Source organism: Nomascus leucogenys, chromosome 7b (assembly GCF_006542625.1).
Source record: "Nomascus leucogenys isolate Asia chromosome 7b, Asia_NLE_v1, whole genome shotgun sequence".
Classification (NCBI taxonomy): domain Eukaryota; kingdom Metazoa; phylum Chordata; class Mammalia; order Primates; family Hylobatidae; genus Nomascus; species Nomascus leucogenys.
In genome coordinates this window covers 43,383-62,293 of record NC_044387.1, presented here as the reverse complement: position 1 = coordinate 62,293, position 18,911 = coordinate 43,383, and the positions used below count along the sequence as shown (strand labels likewise).

Below are 18,911 nucleotides of genomic sequence, written 5' to 3'. Positions count from 1 at the left end.
CTCCATTGAAAGCTAAGCCTTGGGGCAGGGGCAGGGCCAGGGTAGGTGTCCATCCTGTGATACACGTCCCCAGGCCAGGGCCACTGTGTCGGGGCTGGTGGGTGGAGGCCAAGTGCATATTCCTGGCCCTGCTCCTCTCTGGGTGTCCACAGTCAGGTCCCTCTGAGTGTTCGGAGTCTCCCCTGGCAAGCCCCTCCAGCAGTCACCACCACCTGGGCACCCACCCCCAGGGGACCACCCCACCCAACACTACCTGGCACCTCCCCTCGGGAATCCCCCTGAACCCTGGCTGCCTCCCCACTTTGCCCCACTGTGCAGGTGGATCCATGGAGGCCAGGTCCAGTGGGAGCAAAGACAGCTTATTCTAGTGGTTGGTGCCTGTGCGAGGCCCCCTCAGGTGTCCTTGAAGCCCCTTTCTGTCTGGGGGCACAGTGTGGCCTCTTCAGGAAGCTCTGCTCTGGATCTGAGCAGCTGGGAGGAGGCAGTAGGGACAGAGGCTGAGGAGGGGACAGAAATGAGGTCCCATGGGAGAGACAGAGCTCAGATCTCCACAGAGGGCTGACCTCTCACAGGTGGGAGACAAAAGACGAAACCTGCTTTAAGGGGAGCCCCATGCCTGTGTGGGGCAGGCACTGGTGATGCCTTGTGGTGAGGACAGCACAGAGGTTGGGGCGGGGGGACTCAGCCTGGGCAGGGGCAGGGAGAGGGGGTGGGAGGGCCACTGGAGAGGGGCCCGGCCAAAGAGGATGTCAGGGGCTCAGCACCCCCAGGCGCCAGGCACCTGCCGAGCACTGCAGCCACGCTTGTGGTTCACCTGCACTTGGAGACTCGCACAGGCGCCTCTCCACCAGCAGCTCCAGCTTTGTCCCTCCCACAGCAGCTGGGCCCTCTGCACCCGAGTTCCTCCCTCCACACCTGGCTGCCCATTGTGTGGTTGCAGCTGTGGGTCGCGTGGGCCTGGCCGGCTAACTCTCTCTCTCATTGCTCTCTCCTGCCCATCTGCATGTGGCTGCTCTGTCGAGCTGCGCCGTGGTCCCGAGCGCCGGCTGTGTAAGTGAGCATGCCCATCCCATGCCTCTTGCTGTCCACACGCTGTGCCTGTCTGCCTGGGTCTCTGCTCTGCGTGGCTGTGAGAGGCTCTGGTGCCACTGACAGCCCCTTGAGGCTTCCCCTGACACAGTGGGGACAGGGATGGGAATGGGAGGACATGGGGGTGGGTTTTCTCTGGAGCTATCACCCCAGGTAGGCCTCCCACCACAGCAGAGCCAAGGAGGGGCTAGAGCTCTAGGGTCCTGTCAGGTGAGGTTGGGAAGTGAGCTGCCATCGGTTCTTGTGTGTGTGCGTGCGTGCATGTGTGCGTGTTGCGTGTCTGCGTGTGTGTGCTGCTGCCACTGCAGCACGTCTGTAACGCGTGTGGGCACCGTTGCTGCCGTTGTGTGCTGTCTGTGCAGGAGGCTGCCTTTGTGTTGTGGGTGTGCACGGCCTCACACCTGCCCTGCATGTGCTGCTGCTCCATACGGGTACGAGCCCTGCCTAGTGTCTGTCTCCTGTGTCACGGACCTGTTCAACCTCGTGCTGCTGCCAGCCTTTATCACGACTCACCTGTCCCTGGAACCTTCCCAGGATCCCCTGGGTCTTCTCATGAGAGCAGAGCTGTGTGGGGGGTGGGCGGTGAAGGGTACTGCCCAAGTCTTACCGCCCCGGGCATCTGTGGATCCCGCCATGCCCAGAGCCGGTGTCGGAGGCTGGCAGGAGGGAGAAGCCAGCCCTTTGCCATGAGAGGCTGCCTTTTCTTTGGTTGGGCTGCACTTGGAGCCTGGATGGAGTGGAGGGGGCCACCAGTCATTCCTCATATTCCAGCCAGTCACTGGCTCTGGTCCCAGGGGCCAAAGAAAAGGGCCAGGGTAACCATAGGATCCCACCCTTTACTGCTTCCTCTGGCCGGGCTACTCCCGCCAGCCCCAGCCCCAGCCCCTTTCCTCCTGGACCCTGCCCGCTCCCCTCCGCCCGTCCCCCCTTGGCTGTGCGCCCCTCACCTGGCGCTGACCCCTCTCCCTCCGCAGGCTCTTCAGCAGCCTCGGTGAGCTGAGCTCCATTTCAGCGCAGCGCAGCCCCGTGGGCCCGGGCGGCGGGGCCTCGTACTCGGTGAGGCCCAGCGGCCGCTACCCCGTGGCGCGACGCGCCCCGAGCCCGGTGAAGCCCGCGTCGCTGGAGCGGGTGGAGGGGCTGGGGGCGGGCGCGGGGGGCGCAGGGCGGCCCTTCGGCCTCACGCCCCCCACCATCCTCAAGTCGTCCAGCCTCTCCATCCCGCACGAGCCCAAGGAGGTGCGCTTCGTGGTGCGCAGCGTGAGCGCGCGCAGTCGCTCCCCCTCGCCGTCGCCGCTGCCCTCGCCCGCGTCCGGCCCTGGCCCCGGCGCCCCCGGCCCACGCCGACCCTTCCAGCAAAAGCCGCTGCAGCTCTGGAGCAAGTTCGACGTGGGCGACTGGCTGGAGAGCATCCACCTAGGCGAGCACCGCGACCGCTTCGAGGACCATGAGATAGAAGGCGCGCACCTGCCCGCGCTCACCAAGGACGACTTCGTGGAGCTGGGCGTCACGCGCGTGGGCCACCGCATGAACATCGAGCGCGCGCTCAGGCAGCTGGACGGCAGCTGACGCCCCACCCCCGCTCCCGCCCCGGCCGTGCCCTGCCGGCAGGGCCCCCCACCCCCACCCCGGGCCGCGGGCTCGGCCTGCCCCTTACGACGGCGCCCGGGCCAGGAATGTTGCATGAATCGTCCTGTTTGCTGTTGCTCGGAGACTCGCCCTGTACATTGCTTAGTGCCCTCACCGGCCGCCCAGCCCCCCCAGCACACAGTCAGGAAGGGCGTGGACCAGGGAGGCTGGGGCGGGAGGTGCCGGGGGTGGGGTGCTCGAGCCTGACCACCTCCTTCACAGCTCCTGGTGGCCATTCTCCCAGAGGGGGAACCTAGTCCAGCATGCGAGGTCAGGACCCGCCTTGGTGACTCGGGGGGAGGGGGGAGACATTGGGATTCTCGATGGGGGCCAAGGAGCCCCCCTGTTTTGCATATTTTAATCCACTCTATATTTGGAACGAGAAAAGGAACAAATATCTCTGTCCGTAATAGTTTCCTCTCCCCTCCCTTCTGCTTCCACTGGTCCCACTGCAGCTGCCCAGTCTTCCATCTCCGGCCCTCACTGCCACTGCCACCCCACAACGGGGCAGGGGACGCTCCAGCTGGTCTGGGGTTGGCCAGGGCCCTAGTGGCCCGCCCTGGGGCCCCAGCTCGGCCGCTCCCCTCGCTGAGCTCGTGTGCCCCACCGACCCTTCAGGTGCTGCTCGTGGGGGGAGGGGCGGCAGGCCGCGGGTCTTGCTGTGCACCCGCGGGACCAGCCGGCCTGGGAGACCATCGGCCGGGGGGATGAGGGCAGGGCCCTGCCGCTCCACCGCAGCCATCTTCCTCACAGGGTCTCTTCCCAAGGAGGGGGCCAGCTCGGTCCCCATGCTCTTGGGCAACTACAGCAGAGAAGCCTCCCTGCCTTGGACCCCAAAGTCTCCTGTCCTGCCCTTTATGTGTGTGGGTGAAACTGGGTGCGTCTGAGCACGTGGGAGCCATGTGTGTGCCTGATTACTGAGTGGCCCAGGGGCCGCTCTGGACTAGCGTGGGGCTGTGGAGGCGTGCACAGTGTGCATGCATGGGGTGCGCCTGTGAAAGCACCCTGTCTCCTCTTCCAAAGAAAGTCAGAGGCCATCCTGCACCCTGGGTCCAGCTGTTTGCCCAGCCTGTCCTTCCAGAGCCTCACCCAGCCTGAGCGGGGTTCCCTGGTGAATCCCTGCTGCTTGGGGAGGCCCCAAGGGCCCCTTGGAGGCAGCGCCCCCACCTTGGGCCTCTGAGGGCATCATAGGGGGACCCCTAGAGTCAGTTCACCACAGGCCCTGGGGAGAGTCAAAGACCCCCGAGGGTGCCCAGCCCCCCACACTGTGACTCCTCACACTCAGCAATGACCTGTGGGGTGGGGGCCCTGGGACGTTTTTAAACCTAGGGTTTGGAGTCTGGACTAAGCTCCATCCACGTCACTCACAAGTTTCTGTTTATATTTCTAGCTTTTTTTAATAAAATAAAAAAAAAAAGAAAACAGAAGTTTTCACAACCCAGGGGCCTGGCACGCCGGTCTGTGCCTGCCCGCCCCGCCCTGGCCCACCGGCCCCACTCCCTGGGCACAGAGTCACACCCACTCACCCTTCCGCCAACAGTCCAGGTCACACAGCAGCAGTCACTGTAACAGACTGCCACATACACACTCGGTCTCACACTCACCTGTGGGTTTTGGTTCCGTTCAATTTGGGTTTTTAACTTTACAGGGTCAGTTCCGCTTCACCTCCTTTTGTATGGAGTTCCATCCGGGGGGTTTCACCCCCTGCTCCAGTCCTGAGGCCTCCTGACCCTGACGTTGTGATACACCCCACAGAGATCTATGTTTCTTATATTATTATTATTGATAATAATTATTATAATATTATTATGTAATAAATTTATAAGAAATGAAGCCACGTCTCAGTTGCCTGCTTGAGGGGGTATTTGTGTCTGTCCCTCATACCGGCCACACAAACCTCCTCAGCCTGGACCACATGCACGGGTGACTCCTAGATCCCTATCTTTGACCTCCATGCCTAGGCACCTGGCATCTTCCAGCATCTTCTCTGAGTCTGCTGGAATTCAGCCCATGCCTTCTGCACTGAAGGCTTTTCTCTCTTCACCAACCCACTGAGTAGCACCTCCTGAGCTGGAGGCCACTTGTCTTCCATGACCCCTGCCAGGTTTTAAGCCTGGGGTTTAAGACTTGCTCCCGCCAGTGTCCAGTTGTTTTTAAATTCTGCTGCTCCTGTCTTGGAACCCCCTCACATCTCTCGCAACTGTCCTACCCCACGGCTGCAGACCAGATTTAGCCCTCACTCCTTCCCTGCTGATTCATTTGTTTTCATGTTTCCATTTCTGCCCTCTATTCACAAACACCAGCCTGTCTGTAAATGCAGCTGATAGATGGACCCCGTGAGCCAGTCCGGCCCAGCCAGTGCTGCCGTGGCCCTGCCAGCATCCCCTGCTCCCTCCCCATGCACACATGCTGCTCGCCAGTCTCCCCCAAACTCCTGCAGTCCCTGAGCCACTATGACGCTTCAGGGCTCTGTCTCACACATGCCCTCCTCCTCCTGCCTGGATCACCCATCGTTCGCCTGCATCAAGCATACATAGCTTGGAGGCTGATCTCTGGATCCCGTCTTCCAGGACGTCTTCTCTGACCCGCCCTCCCTGGAGTCCGAGTTAGATGTTAGGCTCTGCATCTGCACAGCCTCGCTGCTATCTCAAATTAGAGCAAGTTGGTGCTTCTCACCTTGGGTTGTCTGCCCAGTTGGATGTGAGGTTTCCTTTTTGCTCCCACCCTGAGCCAGGCACCAGAGACAAGACATCGTCCTTCAGGAGTGCACAGGCAGTCATGTAAGCAGCCGATAATGTGGCAAAAAAGACACGTCCTGGGTGGCACCTGGTGGGAGTGGCCAGCCAACAGGAGGGACAGAGACCCCTCACTGAGTGGAAGGAGGTGGTGAGCTACGTCTTGAAGCGCAAACAGTAAGGCAAGTGGGCAAAGGCAATCAAGCGGGAGCCATGAGAAAGTAGAGGGCACAGGACCCAGCACTGAGAGAGGGCCAGGGGCTGCAGATATGTGATGTCCCCGGGGTGGGGGTTGCTTACAGGAGAGGCAGTGGTTTCAGAGCCTGGACACACTGGGTTGAGGTGGCGTATGAATGTGACAGAATGACAATCGCATACCTTGACTCTGCGGTTAACCCTAGCCGGGGTGGGGCCGGTGGCACCGTGGAGAAGTGCCACTAGCTCCAGACTCCGAGTCCCCATGGAGACCCAGGGAGGCCCACCCTCCTGACGCCACTCAGGTCCAGAGCGAGTCAGGGGCCCCCTGCTCCCACACTCAGACCTTGCAGGGCCCCCCTCCTTGACTTCCTGGGCAGCCCTTTCCTTACAATGGCCTCAGTTTCTAATCTGAAAATGGGATGAAGATCAGGAAATTTGAAAATTTGAAATTGTGTGGCCTCTGCTCTTCCTGTGGGCTGGCACCTCCCAGCCACTCCCAAGACCTGTGGACAACTTTGGGGCAGGGCCAGGACACGGAGGCTGCTTTTGTTTTGTTTTGAGACCAGGTCTCACCCTGTCACCCAAGTTGGAGTGCAGTGGCAAGATCATGGCCCACTGTAGACTCAACCTCCTGGAACTGAGCGATCCTCCTGCCTCAGCCTCCCAAGTAGCTGGGACTGCAAGCGTGGGCCATCACACCTGGCTATTTTTTATTTTTTGTAGAGATGGGGGCCTCACTTTGCTGCCCAGGCTGGTCTAGAACTCCTGGCTTCAATCGATCCACCCTCCTTAGCCTTCCAAAGTGCTGGGATTACAGGTGTGGGCCACTTTGCCCAGCCTGAGGCTGGTTTTCAAGCTGTCATCATCCATAGCCTCAAAGGGCCTTTGTCCTTCTCCGTGGCACCACCCAGACCCTCACTTGCTCACTTAAACCACCCCTGAGGCACCTCCTTCCCCTGGGCGAAGACCTGAAACCTACCCCTTTTCAGCCCTCAAGGTTTCACTGTCAAGCATTCTTAATCCCTCTGGGATCTTCTTGCCTTCCTGGCTGGCTGGACATTGAGGATGGATGGATAAGGTTTCTGCTCCTCACAGAGGGTGGTGGCAACAGGAATGGAAAAGTAGGGGATTGGGGGCTGGAAGGGATTGGTGATCAGGGTGAGAAAAACTGGGGTGGGAGTTGGATCGCCCAGGTAAATAAGGAATGGGGACAGAAGTGGGCATGGCTGGCGAAGGCAGCAGGTGATTGGGGTTAGCAGGAGCAGTGAGAATGGCTGGGATGAGCTGGAGGGTGCCTGGGGGTCAGCGTGGACGCAGAGAACAGGGAGGAGTTTGAGGGGGAGATGGGGCGTCCCCATCCTGCCCCCTGTGCTGAGAACTCTACCTCAGCCTGAGCCACGCTCTCGGATGAGACCCCACCCTCTGGCCCCAGACCTGTCACCCATCTCTCCTTCGTTCTTGGAACAGCATGAAGAAGGTCAAACAAAGTCACTCTGAGTTGAGATGTTTGTTGCTTCCACTAGATTAAATGACAAAATTAAATGGGCTGGGCCAGGTACTTTTCCTGCAACCATCACTATAGCCAGGGGCAGGCACGATGACTGGCAGCCCCTTCTAGAATCAGAAGTGGGTAAGCTTTGCAGAGTCAAACCATAATGGTCTTCTAGAATCTAGACACTGACATTGGGTCTTCAGACTTTGTTATTGATACCTACTAAATATTTGTAAAGAAATAGGTGCTATCCATTAAAAACACCTGAATAATATTTTCTTTAACAGTCAAAACTTTAATCTTCTTCTTTTTTTTTTTTTGAGACAGGGTTTCACTCCCATTGCCCAAGCTTGAGTGCAATGGTGTGATCTCGGCTCACTGCAACTTCTGTCTTCCAGGTTCAAATGATTCTCCTGCCTCAGCTTCCTGAGTAGCTGGGACCCAGGTGCCACTGCACCTGGCTAATTTTTGTATTTTTTGTAGAGACGGGGTTTTGCCATGTTGCCCAGGCTGGTCTGGGACTCCTGAGCTCAAGCGATCTGCCTGCCTCACCCTTTCAAAGTGCTGGGATTACAGGCATGAGCCTCTGCACTTGGGCCCACTTCTTCAATTCTTCTCGCCATTTCTTGAACTATATTTCCAAAGTCTTTTTCTGGTTATTTATCAGACACAACTTGATGCTCAGTTAAAATAAGTGAGGCCTCCTAACAGTCAGTAGTGGAGCTGAAACCTATTAACATGCAATTCATGAAATAGGACCTCCTGCCCTTCAGCTGGAGGAAGTGAGGCTACCTGACATAAAGGCAGAAAAATCTCCTGACACTCGGAGGAGATAAGTGTCATGACTCAGATAGGGCATATAGGAGATAGGAGGTTTCATGACTGTCAGGTAAGGGAGATGAGACCTCCAGACAACCAGGAAGAGATGAGAATACCTCCAGACCTCGGGGGTTGAGATGAGAACTTTGGACACCCAGAATAGAGGAGATCTCATGATACTCTGGCAGAGGGGATGAAAGCTCCATGTCATTTAGACAGGGATATGAGACTATATTCAAGTAGAGGGTAGGACGTGCCCTGGCACCCAGATGGGGGCAATGAGTTCTCCCAACACTCCAGTAAGCCAGTAGAGACTTTAGAATATTCGTATGGGTAAAATACAACCTCTTGACATTCAGCTAGAAGAGGTAAGACCTCTTGACTTTCAGGTAGAGAAAACGCGACAGGGTGACACTTGGGTGGTGGAGATGAGAATTCTTTTTTTTTTTTTGAGGCGGAGTCTCGCTCTGTCGCCCAGGCTGGAGTGCAATGGCGCGATCTCGGCTCACTGCAAGCTCCGCCTCCCAGGTTCACGCCATTCTCCTGCCTCAGCCTCCCGAGTAGCTAGGACTACAAGCACCCGCCACCACACCCAGCTGATTTTTTTTTGTATTTTTAGTAAAGATGGGGTTTCACCGTGTTAGCCAGGATGGTCTCGATCTCCTGACCTCGTGATCCGCCCGCCTCGGCCTCCCAAAGTTCTGGGATTACAGGCGTGAGCCACCGCGCCCGGCCCGAGATGAGAATTCTTAACCTGTAGGTGGAGGCAATGAGGACCTCTGGCATTGAATTGGAAAAACAGAGTTATTGTTGCTTTCAAAGAAGGAGGTGATCACTCCCTGATACTAGGTAAGATATATGAGGACTATTGAACATTCATTTGAGGATGTCATAAGTATGACATTCAGTTAGAGAAAATGGAGAAATCAAGATCATCTGATAATCTGAAAACTCAACACTGAGGAATAGGAGATGAGATGTCCTGACACTCAGGTTGGAGGCATGGGACCTTCTGACACCCACTTAGATGATGTGCAACCTATTGACCCTCAGGCTGGTTGAGATCTTACATTCAGGTAGAAGAGGTAAGGCTGTCCTCATGCAGGTAAGAGTGTGACCTCCTGACACTTGCACGAGATGGGAGATGTTTTAACATTCAGGTGTTTGCAATAAGCATTTGTCACACTCTGGTAGGTGAGATGCTAGTTCCTGACAATCAGATGGGAAAAATGATGCTTCATGATATTCAGGTAGCTGTATGAAAATTCTTGACATTCAAGCATAGGAGAAAACACCTTGCCCCACCTCAGTCACAGAAAGGCGATCTGGAGACATTCAGGATAATAGGAGGCACAGGAAGGTGGGCTTTGCAGTTGTAAATTAGGGAAATTCAAAATGACTCTTGGAAAAGTGTGTTGATAGTATGCACTTGGAAGAGGAAAAGAAATTTTCCCCAACAATTAAGGATCAATTAATCTGCTGATCCCGACTCCTCTGATCCACAAACATGTTGCACCGTCTCACCACTGAAGGGCTGAGCCGCTCCTCAGTGTGAGTCTGCAGTGGTTACAGCACGCATGAGAGGCAGACTCGAAACCTGCACAAAGCCAGAGCCTTGGGTGATGTGGGGACCTCGCACGAGTTACTGGGAATGGAGATCCTGGCCTTGGGACAGAGGGACTGGGGCTGCACGGGAGTCCCCCATCATCCTGGTGGTGGGGGAGCCTGTGCAGGAAGTCAGGAAGTCTCTTCAGCACAAACCAGTGAAGGCGAAGGGCTCTTACCTGGCCTGACTGCTGGGGGTGGGGTGAGGGTCACCCCTGCTGATTGGCCAGGCAGCCACGGAGCTTTGTGAGGTCACTGGGCTTGCAGGCCAGGCAGCGCCAGGATATGGTCGAGATGCTACCAACTGCCATTCTGCTGGTCTTGGCAGTGTCCGTGGTTGCTAAAGATAACGCCACGTGTGAGTAAGTGTCGGGGCACCTTGGTGGGGGAAGGATCTTCTGAGGAGCAGGTCCCACCCCGACTCCCTCTGTCCAGGGCTAGCGAAAAGGAGGCTGGGCTTGGGCCTTAGCAGCCCCTGGGTCTCACAGCTCCTGTGACCCACATCCCTAACCTGGACCCCCCTGCTCCCACAGTCAGCAGCCTGGAGCCCCCAGACCCTCAGCTTTCGTGGTTTCCTCCAGAGATGGACCCCTCAGCACCTCAGGCTCCTTGTGCCTCTCCCACTCCCCCAGGGACTGACCCCACTGCCTTGAAGACACGACGTCCTGATTTCGGGAGCCCTTATCCCCCCACAGACAGCTGAGACATCCCAACCCGTGGTTGCCCCCAACACCCCACGATATCATCACTTCCCACTGCTTGCACCCCTACCCCCCAGTAGACTCTCCCACTCCAAGGTACTTCCCGAGCTACATGTGGCCTCCCACCTGTGACACAGTTCCCAAGGCCTCCACCTCTAGGCCTCCACTGCTCTCACTGTGCCCCCCTCCACCTGTGGGCCACAGTATTCGGCCTTGGCTACTATCCCTCCTCCCATCACTGTCAACCCAGTCCTGCAGCCCCACGACCCCCTTCATCACCTGACTCTGCCCGGAGTCTCCCACCCAAATTGGTTATAAAGCCCTCAGGCCATTACACCCCTCTGTCCCCAGGCCCTGCATCCCCACCTCTACCCTCCTGTTCTGCCCAGGGAGGGGCCACCCCTCAGGGCCCATACAGCCTGTCCTGGCTTCCTGTGGCCTCCTCTTTCTCCATCTGTGACTGCACCCACAAGACGTGAGAAGTTGTGGCCCCAGAACCATTTCCTAGAGCCTGCGTCTTCCTACCTAGCCCAGGCTGCCCCTGCTTTCCCAGCACCCGGAAGCTCTTCCCCACTTTTCCCAACCCCATGTCCCTGCCTCCCCTCAGTTGTGGAGTCACAAGGACAGGCTGTGCCCTGGTCTCTCCCCAGTGGCCCCTGTGGGTTACGGTTCAGGCAGAACCCACAAGGTGGTGTCCGCATCGTCGGCGGGAAGGCTGCACAGCATGGGGCCTGGCCCTGGATGGTCAGCCTCCAGATCTTCACGTACAACAGCCACAGGTACCACGCATGTGGAGGCAGCTTGCTGAATTCACGATGGGTGCTCACTGCCGCTCACTGCTTCGTTGGCAAAAAGTACGTGTAGGGATGGACTGAGGGAGGTCTTCAGAGCGGCTCTTCTCAGAGAGGGGCGTTCCCAGGGGCTCTGGGTCAAGTGGCTGCAAGACTCGGGGGCTGGTCCAGACCTTTGCTAGGGGAAGGCCCTGAGGGACGCCGTCACCAGGCTTTTGTCCAGACAGTTGTGACCTGGCTTACCTTTGTGCTCGCAGTAAAGTGTATGACTGGAGACTGGTTTTCGGAGCGAAGGAAATTACATTTGGGAACAATAAACCAGTAAAGGCGCCTCTGCAAGAGAGATATGTGGAGAAAATCATCATTCATGAAAAATACAACTCTGCGACAGAGGGAAACGACATTGCCCTCGTGAAGATCACCCCTCCCATTGCGTGTGGGCGCTTCATTGGGCCGGGCTGCCTGCCCCACTTTAAGGCAGGCCTCCCCAGAGGCCCCCAGAGCTGCTGGGTGGCTGGCTGGGGATATATAGAAGAGAAAGGTGAGTATGGGAGCGCCTCCAAGGGGGGGACGCTGCTGGCCATTCTCCTGGTGCTCTCTGAGGTGCAGTGGTCATGTGTTGACACCCAGCCAAGCAACTTTCATCCTCCTCACGGCGCTGTATGTAGAGCCATCACTGTGGCCTGCCACAGTCCCCTGTACCAGGTCACATGATGGGTGACTCGTCTGGCTGTCTACGGGAGGGCTGATGGCAGGTGCAGGCAGTTGCTTAGAATGGGGTTGAGGCTGTGTCTGTATTTGGCACCCGGGGCCCAAGCTGCTGGACCCTGGAAACAAGGTAAGGTTATGTGGCCGTATGACAGTGCCTTCCACTCTCTGGGCCTCGGTTTCCTCATCTGTAAATGGAAGGGCTGGATCAGATGGTCTCCAAGCTGACCATTTCCCAACACCTCTGATTCCAGGGCCCAGCCTTCCTGCTTCCAGGCTCTTTGTCACCATCAGCAGCCCCTCCGGGGCGGTCCTAGCACCAAATCTACCCTCTCCATCCGAGTTACTTGACATTTGCTCTGTAGACTGGGAAAGGGACAGGTGGTTGGTGTGGCTTTCTGTGGGTCATAGGCATCCCTGTATTTCAGGCTTCCTGGAGTGTCCGGCAGGTACCTCTCCATTCAAGATGGGTGTAGCTGCCGCTCTAGAGCTCTGTCCATAACCAAGCTGTCTGTCTCTCCCCTGGCTCCCGGAAGATCTCCTGCCCATCGAACACTACCTAACACACTTGACACCAGATGAGTTCTAGAAGAGTAGGGGGAATTTCTTCCGTACCAGACCAGGCTCACGGAGGGCCCCAGCTGTGACCTAGAACAAATTGTCATTACTGACTCCATGGTCAGAGAGGCCCAGACACCTCTCCCTACATACTTAGGCACACTAGAGATACCGTTTATCCCAGAAGCAACAGGTGACGCCATTAAATGGCAGCAGTGAGCAGCCAGGTTTTGCCAGCAGGACAAGACCCAGTAGGACTTGACCTCTGCATGTGACCTATACTTCCAGCTTTCCATAAGTGATGCATCCTTATCCAGTCACAGTAGAGATGTGAAGATGTGATTGAAATGAACTTAGCTCCCAATCTCTTTTTTTCTTGATAATGGATAATGAGTCTTCTTAATTCAAGGCAATTCAGTCATACGAGTTTAAAACGCAGTCTTTTTTGGGTAACAACAACAAAAAATCAATAATTTGAGGATTCTTCCTTTCTCTTATTTCCTTCTCTGAGGGGGTGGTGTAAGTTTCTGACAGGCTTGTCACCTCTCCTGTCCCTCAGGGAAGGGAGTCTTGTCCCAGCTGTCCTTGTCCTCACTGGCCTCACTTGACACGTGGCCGCCCCCTTCTGGCCTGGAGTGACAGCCTGTATTCCAGCTGCCGATACCCATGGCTCTGCCCTGGCCTCTGTCCAGCCCCCTAGCCTGCCATGCCCTGTCCCCTGTGTGATGATGTCCGCAGCTCTTGGGGGTCCCTATGCTCCTGGGAGGCTGATCTCAGGGTCCCCACTGCCAACCGTTGCTGTCCTATTCTATCACTCAGAAGGGTTGTACTCTCTTAGCTATATCTTGGATGCCATGCGAAACCTTTTTTGCCCTGGAATTCCCATAACCCTAATAGGATAGCTCTGTTTCTGTTTGGGGTTTTTTTGTTTTTCATTTTTGCAAAGACATCGTGTACCCTTAAGCCCAAGTCTTAAAGAAACCCCCAGGCTCCAACTCCTGTGATCCCTTCAGACCTTCCGTGTCTTACCACCTCCTTCAACTCATCTGCTTTAGGGCTGGAAGAGATACCCTTGGGTATTGCTTCTTTCCCACTGGGTTTTGAGTCCCTGCAGACTTTTAAGCATTTGCTATTTAAAGCCCAGGTGTCGGCTGGGTGCAGTTGCTCATTCCCGTAATTTACCCAGCACTTTGGGAGGCCGAGGCGGGTGGATCACCTGAGGTGAGGAGCTTGAGACCAGCCTGGCCAACATGGTGAAACCCCATCTCTACTAAAAATATAAAACATTAGCAGGGTGTGGTGGTGGACGCCTGTCGTCCCAGCTACTCGGGAGGCTGAGGCAGGAGAATCACTTCAACCCGGGAGGTGAAGGTTGCAGTGAGCCAAGATCACGCCACTGTACTCCAGCCTGGGCGACAGAGCGAAACTTCATCTCAAAAAAACCCACCAAGGTGTTGGGATTTAGAAAACCCTTTTCTGTTTCAGGACACCTGGCTCTTCACAATAAAACCCATGGCTTTCAAGACTATGGGCTCTGCCATAGATTTAAAAGGTCGTCTTGGCCGGGCGCGGTGGCTCGTGCCTGTAATCTCAGCACTTTGGGAGGCCAAGGCGGGCGGATCACAAGGTCATGAGATTGAGACCATCCTGGCTAACACGGTGAAACCTCATTTCTACTAAAAATACAGAAAATTAGCCGGGCGCGGTGGCGGGTGCCTGTAGTTCCAGCTACTTGGGAGGCTGAGGCAGGAGAATGGCGTGAACCCGGGAGGCGGAGCTTGCAGTGAGCCGATATGGCACCACTGCACTCCAGCCTGGGCGACAGAGCGAGACTCTGCCTCAAAAAAAAAAAAAAAAAAAAAAAAGTCGTCTTAATGGCTAATAAGCTGGGGTTGTTGTCATTATTGTTTCAATGTCACCCCTACCCCAAGGGCAGTGCATGAACAAAACTCTCACTGCTGCTTGGATGGTAAGCAAAGGTAGGGGCTAAGGGGATTAAGAAACATAACGCCAGCAAACACTCATTCAGCAGCCACTTACCAGACACCTGCTGCCTGCCTAGCCCTACGCACGTCACTCGTGTGTTCCCTGTCTCCCGTCTTGGCCTGTGCAGCTATGTTCTGGGTTTGCCCCTACCTCAGTCTGCTCCCATCTGCTCTGCAGGTGATGTCCAGATCCACCCCCTGGGCTGTAGGTGCTGCTGTGGTGGGGGCCAGAGTGGCTGCTGCCGTTGGGGAACCTTCTGTCTGTGGGACCCCTTGAAAAGGAGCCACGCCGGCTGCATGCTCCGTGGCATCGGGTCTTTCTAACCCAAAGGTCACGGTAGAGGGGTAGAGAGTCCAGCACTTTCTTTCTTTCTTTTTATTTTTTTTGAGATAGAGTCTCGCTCTGTCGCCCAGGCTGGAGTGCAGTGGCGCGATCTCGGCTCACTGCAACCTTCACCTCCCGGGTTCGCGTCATTCTCCTGCCTCAGCCTCCTGAGTAGCTGGGACTACAGGTGCCCGCCACCACGCCCGGCTAATTTTCTGTATTTTTTTTTTTTAGTAGAGATGGGGTTTCACCGTGTTAACCAGGACGGTCTCGATCTCCTGAACTCATGATCCGCCCGCCTCAGCCTCCCAAAGTGCTGGGATTACAGGCGTGAGCCACCGTGCCCGGCCGAGTCCAGGGCTTTCAAAGAACTCCGCATCAGGGTCGTTTCACCCGCCCCTGCCCCTGCCAGGTCTGCCCATGTGGAGGCGCTGCCCTGAGCTTCCCCTGCAGTGTCCTCGGAGCAGATCTGCAGCGTATGGAGAGGGACTTGTTGACCCAGCTGCAGCAGATCCTGTCTGCAGCTGAGCCGAGGAGTCCTGATGAGGGACAAGAAGCAGGGAGGGTGGCTTACAGCCAGACCGTGGGAGTGACAGTGTGTCTCAGACTGGAGTCTGGAGAGGAGCAGTCCTGAGGCCAGGCCCCAGCCCCACCAGTCTCCACCGTGACCTGGGTGGGCGGTGCTCCAGCCTTCTGATCCAGAATGGGAGTAATGGGACCATGAGGCTCAGTGAGTGCTTAGTGCACAAGAGGTGTTATTGGTAATACTGCAACTAACCTCCATAATCCATCGCTAATGTGCACACCCGCCCTCCATCCACCTGTCCATGGGCCTCCACTCTTCCTTCCTCTCTTCCTCTCTCCTCTGGCCTTGATTTGGATAACATTTCCCCACTGTCTCCCACCACCTCTCGCCTGTCTTTCTGGTGTATAAGGAGAGGTCGGGGCATTGACTGGATGGGTCTGAGGTTTAACTGGAGCATCACAGAGGATGGGGTTCGGTGGGGAAGGAGGCAGGGCTTTCGTCCGTGTCTCCCATGATCACTGACCCCCGAGTGGTCTGACTGTAGCCCCCAGGCCATCATCTCTGCTGATGGAGGCACGTGTGGACCTCATCAACCTGGACTTGTGTAACTCGACCCAGTGGTACAATGGGCGCCTTCAGCCAACCAATGTGTGTGCGGGGTACCCTGTAGGCAAGATCGACACCTGCCAGGTAACCTTCCTTCTGGCTTCTGGGCCCCTGGGTCTCTCCAGGACTCTCCCGGCCCCTGAGAACATCCTCCTTTTGGATCCCCAAGCTCAACTATCTCCACTCCTCTGCCCAGGGCCCTTCTCTCACGACTGTGTCCCTGGTCCCTTTTCCAGCACCTACAGTCACAGTGGGGATGAGAGGTGACAGCCACCAGCTGCCCCTGCCATGTGCTCCTGTGGACACGTGGGCTTGCTCATCTCACTGCAAGGAAGGCCCTGACAATTCACACCCTCCTCACATCCCAAATGAAGCCCCTGACACCCCCTCAGACTTTATCACAACCACTTGTGTTTGTGGCAGCAGGAAACCATGTGACTGTGGAAATTGTCCTCCCAGAGCCTTCTGACCCCTCTGGGCAGGGGAAGAGTGGCTCCGGCAGATCGTGACCTCTGTGTCCTTCTGGGCAGGGGGACAGCGGCGGGCCTCTCATGTGCAGAGACAGCAAGGAAAGCGCCTATGTGGTCGTGGGAATCACAAGCTGGGGGGTAGGCTGTGCCCGTGCCAAGCGCCCCGGAATCTACACGGCCACCTGGCCCTATCTGAACTGGATCGCCTCCAAGATCAGTTCTAATGCCCTGCATATGATTCAGCCGGCCACCCCTCCACCTCCCACCACTCGACCGCCCCCGATTCGACCCCCCTTCGCCCACCCTATCTCTGCTCACCTTCCCTGGTATTTCCAACCTCCCCCTCCACCACTTCCACCCCGACCACCGGCAGCCCAGCCCCGACCCCCACCTCCACCCCCACCCCCACCCCCACCCTCACCTTTACCCCCACCCCCGCCCCCAACCCCACCTCCACCCTCATCTACCACAAAACTTCCCCAAAGACTTTCTTTTGCCAAGCGCCTACAGCAGCTCATAGAGGTCTTGAAGGGGAAGACCTATTCCGACAGAAAGAACTATTATGACACGGAGACCACAGAGCTCCCAGAACTGACCTCGACCTCCCGATCTGACCTGGTTCTCAACAGACCCAGTGAACCCTTCACTCCTGAGAAAAAGGAAAGATGAAATAAATAAACACATATATATATACACACACACACATGTCTGTATGTATACATGCATATACATCAAGAGATGCTTTCTGGACTTCCTCCTATCGCCCCTCCCAACCCAAATTTCCCCTATAAAATCTACCCTCTCTCCTTCACCCTACAATAAGGCGGAATTGCTTGTATATTAGTGCCAATCGTGTTTTTTAAAAATCTTGATTTTTAATCCTGGAATAAGGTGACCTGGGGCTGTAGATGAGGGATGGTCTTTATTTCACACTTAGAGAAAATGACAAATGGTGAGAATAAAAGAGCCATCTCTGCATGTGCAAGTCAAAGGGGGTGGACCCCAAAGTAGCAGCTGTGAGTGAGCTGACTGGGAAAGATGGGGTGTGGGTCCAAGTCTTCTGTCAGGAGGCTGGTGGTGTTGACACCCCCAGAGGAGATTCTGGTGTCCAGTTGACACCAACAAGCCTGTTCATTACTTGCCTGTAGTTAAATCTTATTAGTTCCTGGATTTGAGCAAATTTAAAAATGTATTCTTTGCTAGAGCTTTCCAGGAATTGCAATGGGGAATACTTTTTGGATGCCCCTGAGTGCGCTTTGAATGGCTTCCTTAGGATTTGGGGTTATTTTAAGACCTTCCATTGCAAGGAACAGAATACCAGTTAGAGCCATTTAAGTGAGAAGGATGCAAAGATGTCACACAGAACCAATAGGAAAGGCCAGAAGCAGACACCCAGGCAAGGCATGACCCTGGTCTGCATAGAGTACCTGCCCCACCCTGCCCCATGCTGGGGGCAGCTGTCACCTGGAACTGTTCATATCTATTTGCAAAATCCTGGGGAAGAAATCCTCCAGCCCGACCAATATGGTGAAACTCCATCTCTACTAAAAACACAGAAAAATTAGCCAGGTGAGGTGGCGGTGCCTGTAATCCCAGCTACTTGGGAGGCTGAGGCAGGAGAATTGCTTGAACCCCGGAGGCAGAGGTTGCAGTAAGCCGAGATCACGCCACTGCACTCCAGCCTGGGTGACAGAGTGAGACTCCATCTCAAAAAAAAAAAAAAAAAAAAAAAAAAGGAAATCCTGATAGGTTCAGGCCAACTTCCCTCTCTGATCAGGGAGTAAAAATGCAAAACTTGACTCTGCTGGTTTAACCCCTTGTGACACTGAAGATGGCAGGTCTCAGAAAGAGAGAAGAACCTGGCATTTGGCCGAGCAGTCGTTGCAACAAGCTTTCAGTCATATGTGTGTCCACCTAGCTGCTTGTGTGAGTCAAGCATAAGGCGGTCCTATGCCCTGATTACCAAGACAGGTGGCAGAGAGAAGGTCCCATGGCAGGTGGGAGGAACCCTGGCTGAGAGAGCTCAAAGGACCAGTCATTTTCCTGCTGGAGCTGGAACCTGGACTGATGGAGCAGCTGTGAATCTTCATCTTCAAAATTTATTGGTCTACCTGGGTTCAAGCAAATACCCTGCTCCACCCCTCATAAGCTCTGTGCTCTGGGGAAGATGTGCCAGAGGGCTGTGTGACCATGAAATAAGGACAGATGCGGAGCATTAAAGCAGGGCTTGACACACCAGAAACGCCCATGAACGTGGACTGTCATTCATGGGCCAGCTGGTGGTGACTGCTGGTGCATAATCTTATGCTTATCTGCAGGGGCACTTTTGTGCCTGTCATTTTCCTCTTATGACCCCTGAAATGCTTTGGCCACATAGGAGGGCTCACGTATTGAGTCGAATGGCCCACAGCTCTGTAGGATAGTAACAGTTGATCACACTTAAAACATTCTATCTGCCTTGGCTAAGAGCTGGTGCTGCTGAAGTTGGAGTTGGTAATTCATTTTGTTGACTTTTAGGCTCTCTCTCCTAAAGCCAGTTTCTTAATCTCCCTTTGTACCCTCGTGCCAGACACTTGACATTCTCTAAACACTAAGCATACAAAATGCAAGGCCCCGTGCAGAAACCGTAACAGCGGCAGCCTGGGATTCACCCTCAGTGACCCTGAGCCAGACACAG

The 18,911-nt window shown here is 55.6% G+C and overlaps 2 protein-coding genes across 6 annotated transcripts in view; both read left to right on the top strand.

Moving 5' to 3' along the window:
* The window catches only part of SHANK3 (SH3 and multiple ankyrin repeat domains 3), a 56,396-nt gene extending 51,848 nt beyond the window's left edge, over window positions 1-4,548 (top strand). For 2 of the 5 annotated variants that reach the window (XM_030815239.1, XM_030815238.1), the window contains one exon: window positions 2,064-4,548. In XM_030815239.1, coding sequence (XP_030671099.1) covers window positions 2,064-2,655 — 592 coding nt within the window. In that variant the 3' untranslated portion in view covers window positions 2,656-4,548. The remainder of the gene's footprint in view (window positions 1-2,063) is intronic. The other 3 variants (XM_030815241.1, XM_030815240.1, XM_030815242.1) reach the window with 3 other exon arrangements.
* Window positions 4,549-9,824: 5,276 nt separating this feature from the next.
* Window positions 9,825-16,927, top strand: ACR (acrosin). The gene is made up of 5 exons (XM_003281478.3): window positions 9,825-9,926; window positions 10,916-11,119; window positions 11,314-11,597; window positions 15,703-15,848; window positions 16,295-16,927. The coding sequence occupies exons 1-5, from the start codon at window positions 9,850-9,852 to the stop codon at window positions 16,901-16,903; spliced, it is 1,320 nt and encodes a 439-aa protein (XP_003281526.1). The 5' UTR covers window positions 9,825-9,849; the 3' UTR covers window positions 16,904-16,927.
* Window positions 16,928-18,911: the final 1,984 nt, after the last annotated feature.

What these genes read in the sequence shown, in the direction of transcription:
- ACR (XM_003281478.3), top strand. Translation starts at nt 9,850, where the DNA reads ATGGTCGAGATGCTACCAACTGCCATTCTGCTGGTCTTGGCAGTGTCC. An exon ending in CACTGCTTCGTTGGCAAAAA is followed by an intron (nt 11,120 to 11,313) that starts GTACGTGTAGGG and finishes TTGTGCTCGCAG; the next exon opens with TAAAGTGTATGACTGGAGAC. An exon ending in GCAAGATCGACACCTGCCAG is followed by an intron (nt 15,849 to 16,294) that starts GTAACCTTCCTT and finishes CCTTCTGGGCAG; the next exon opens with GGGGACAGCGGCGGGCCTCT.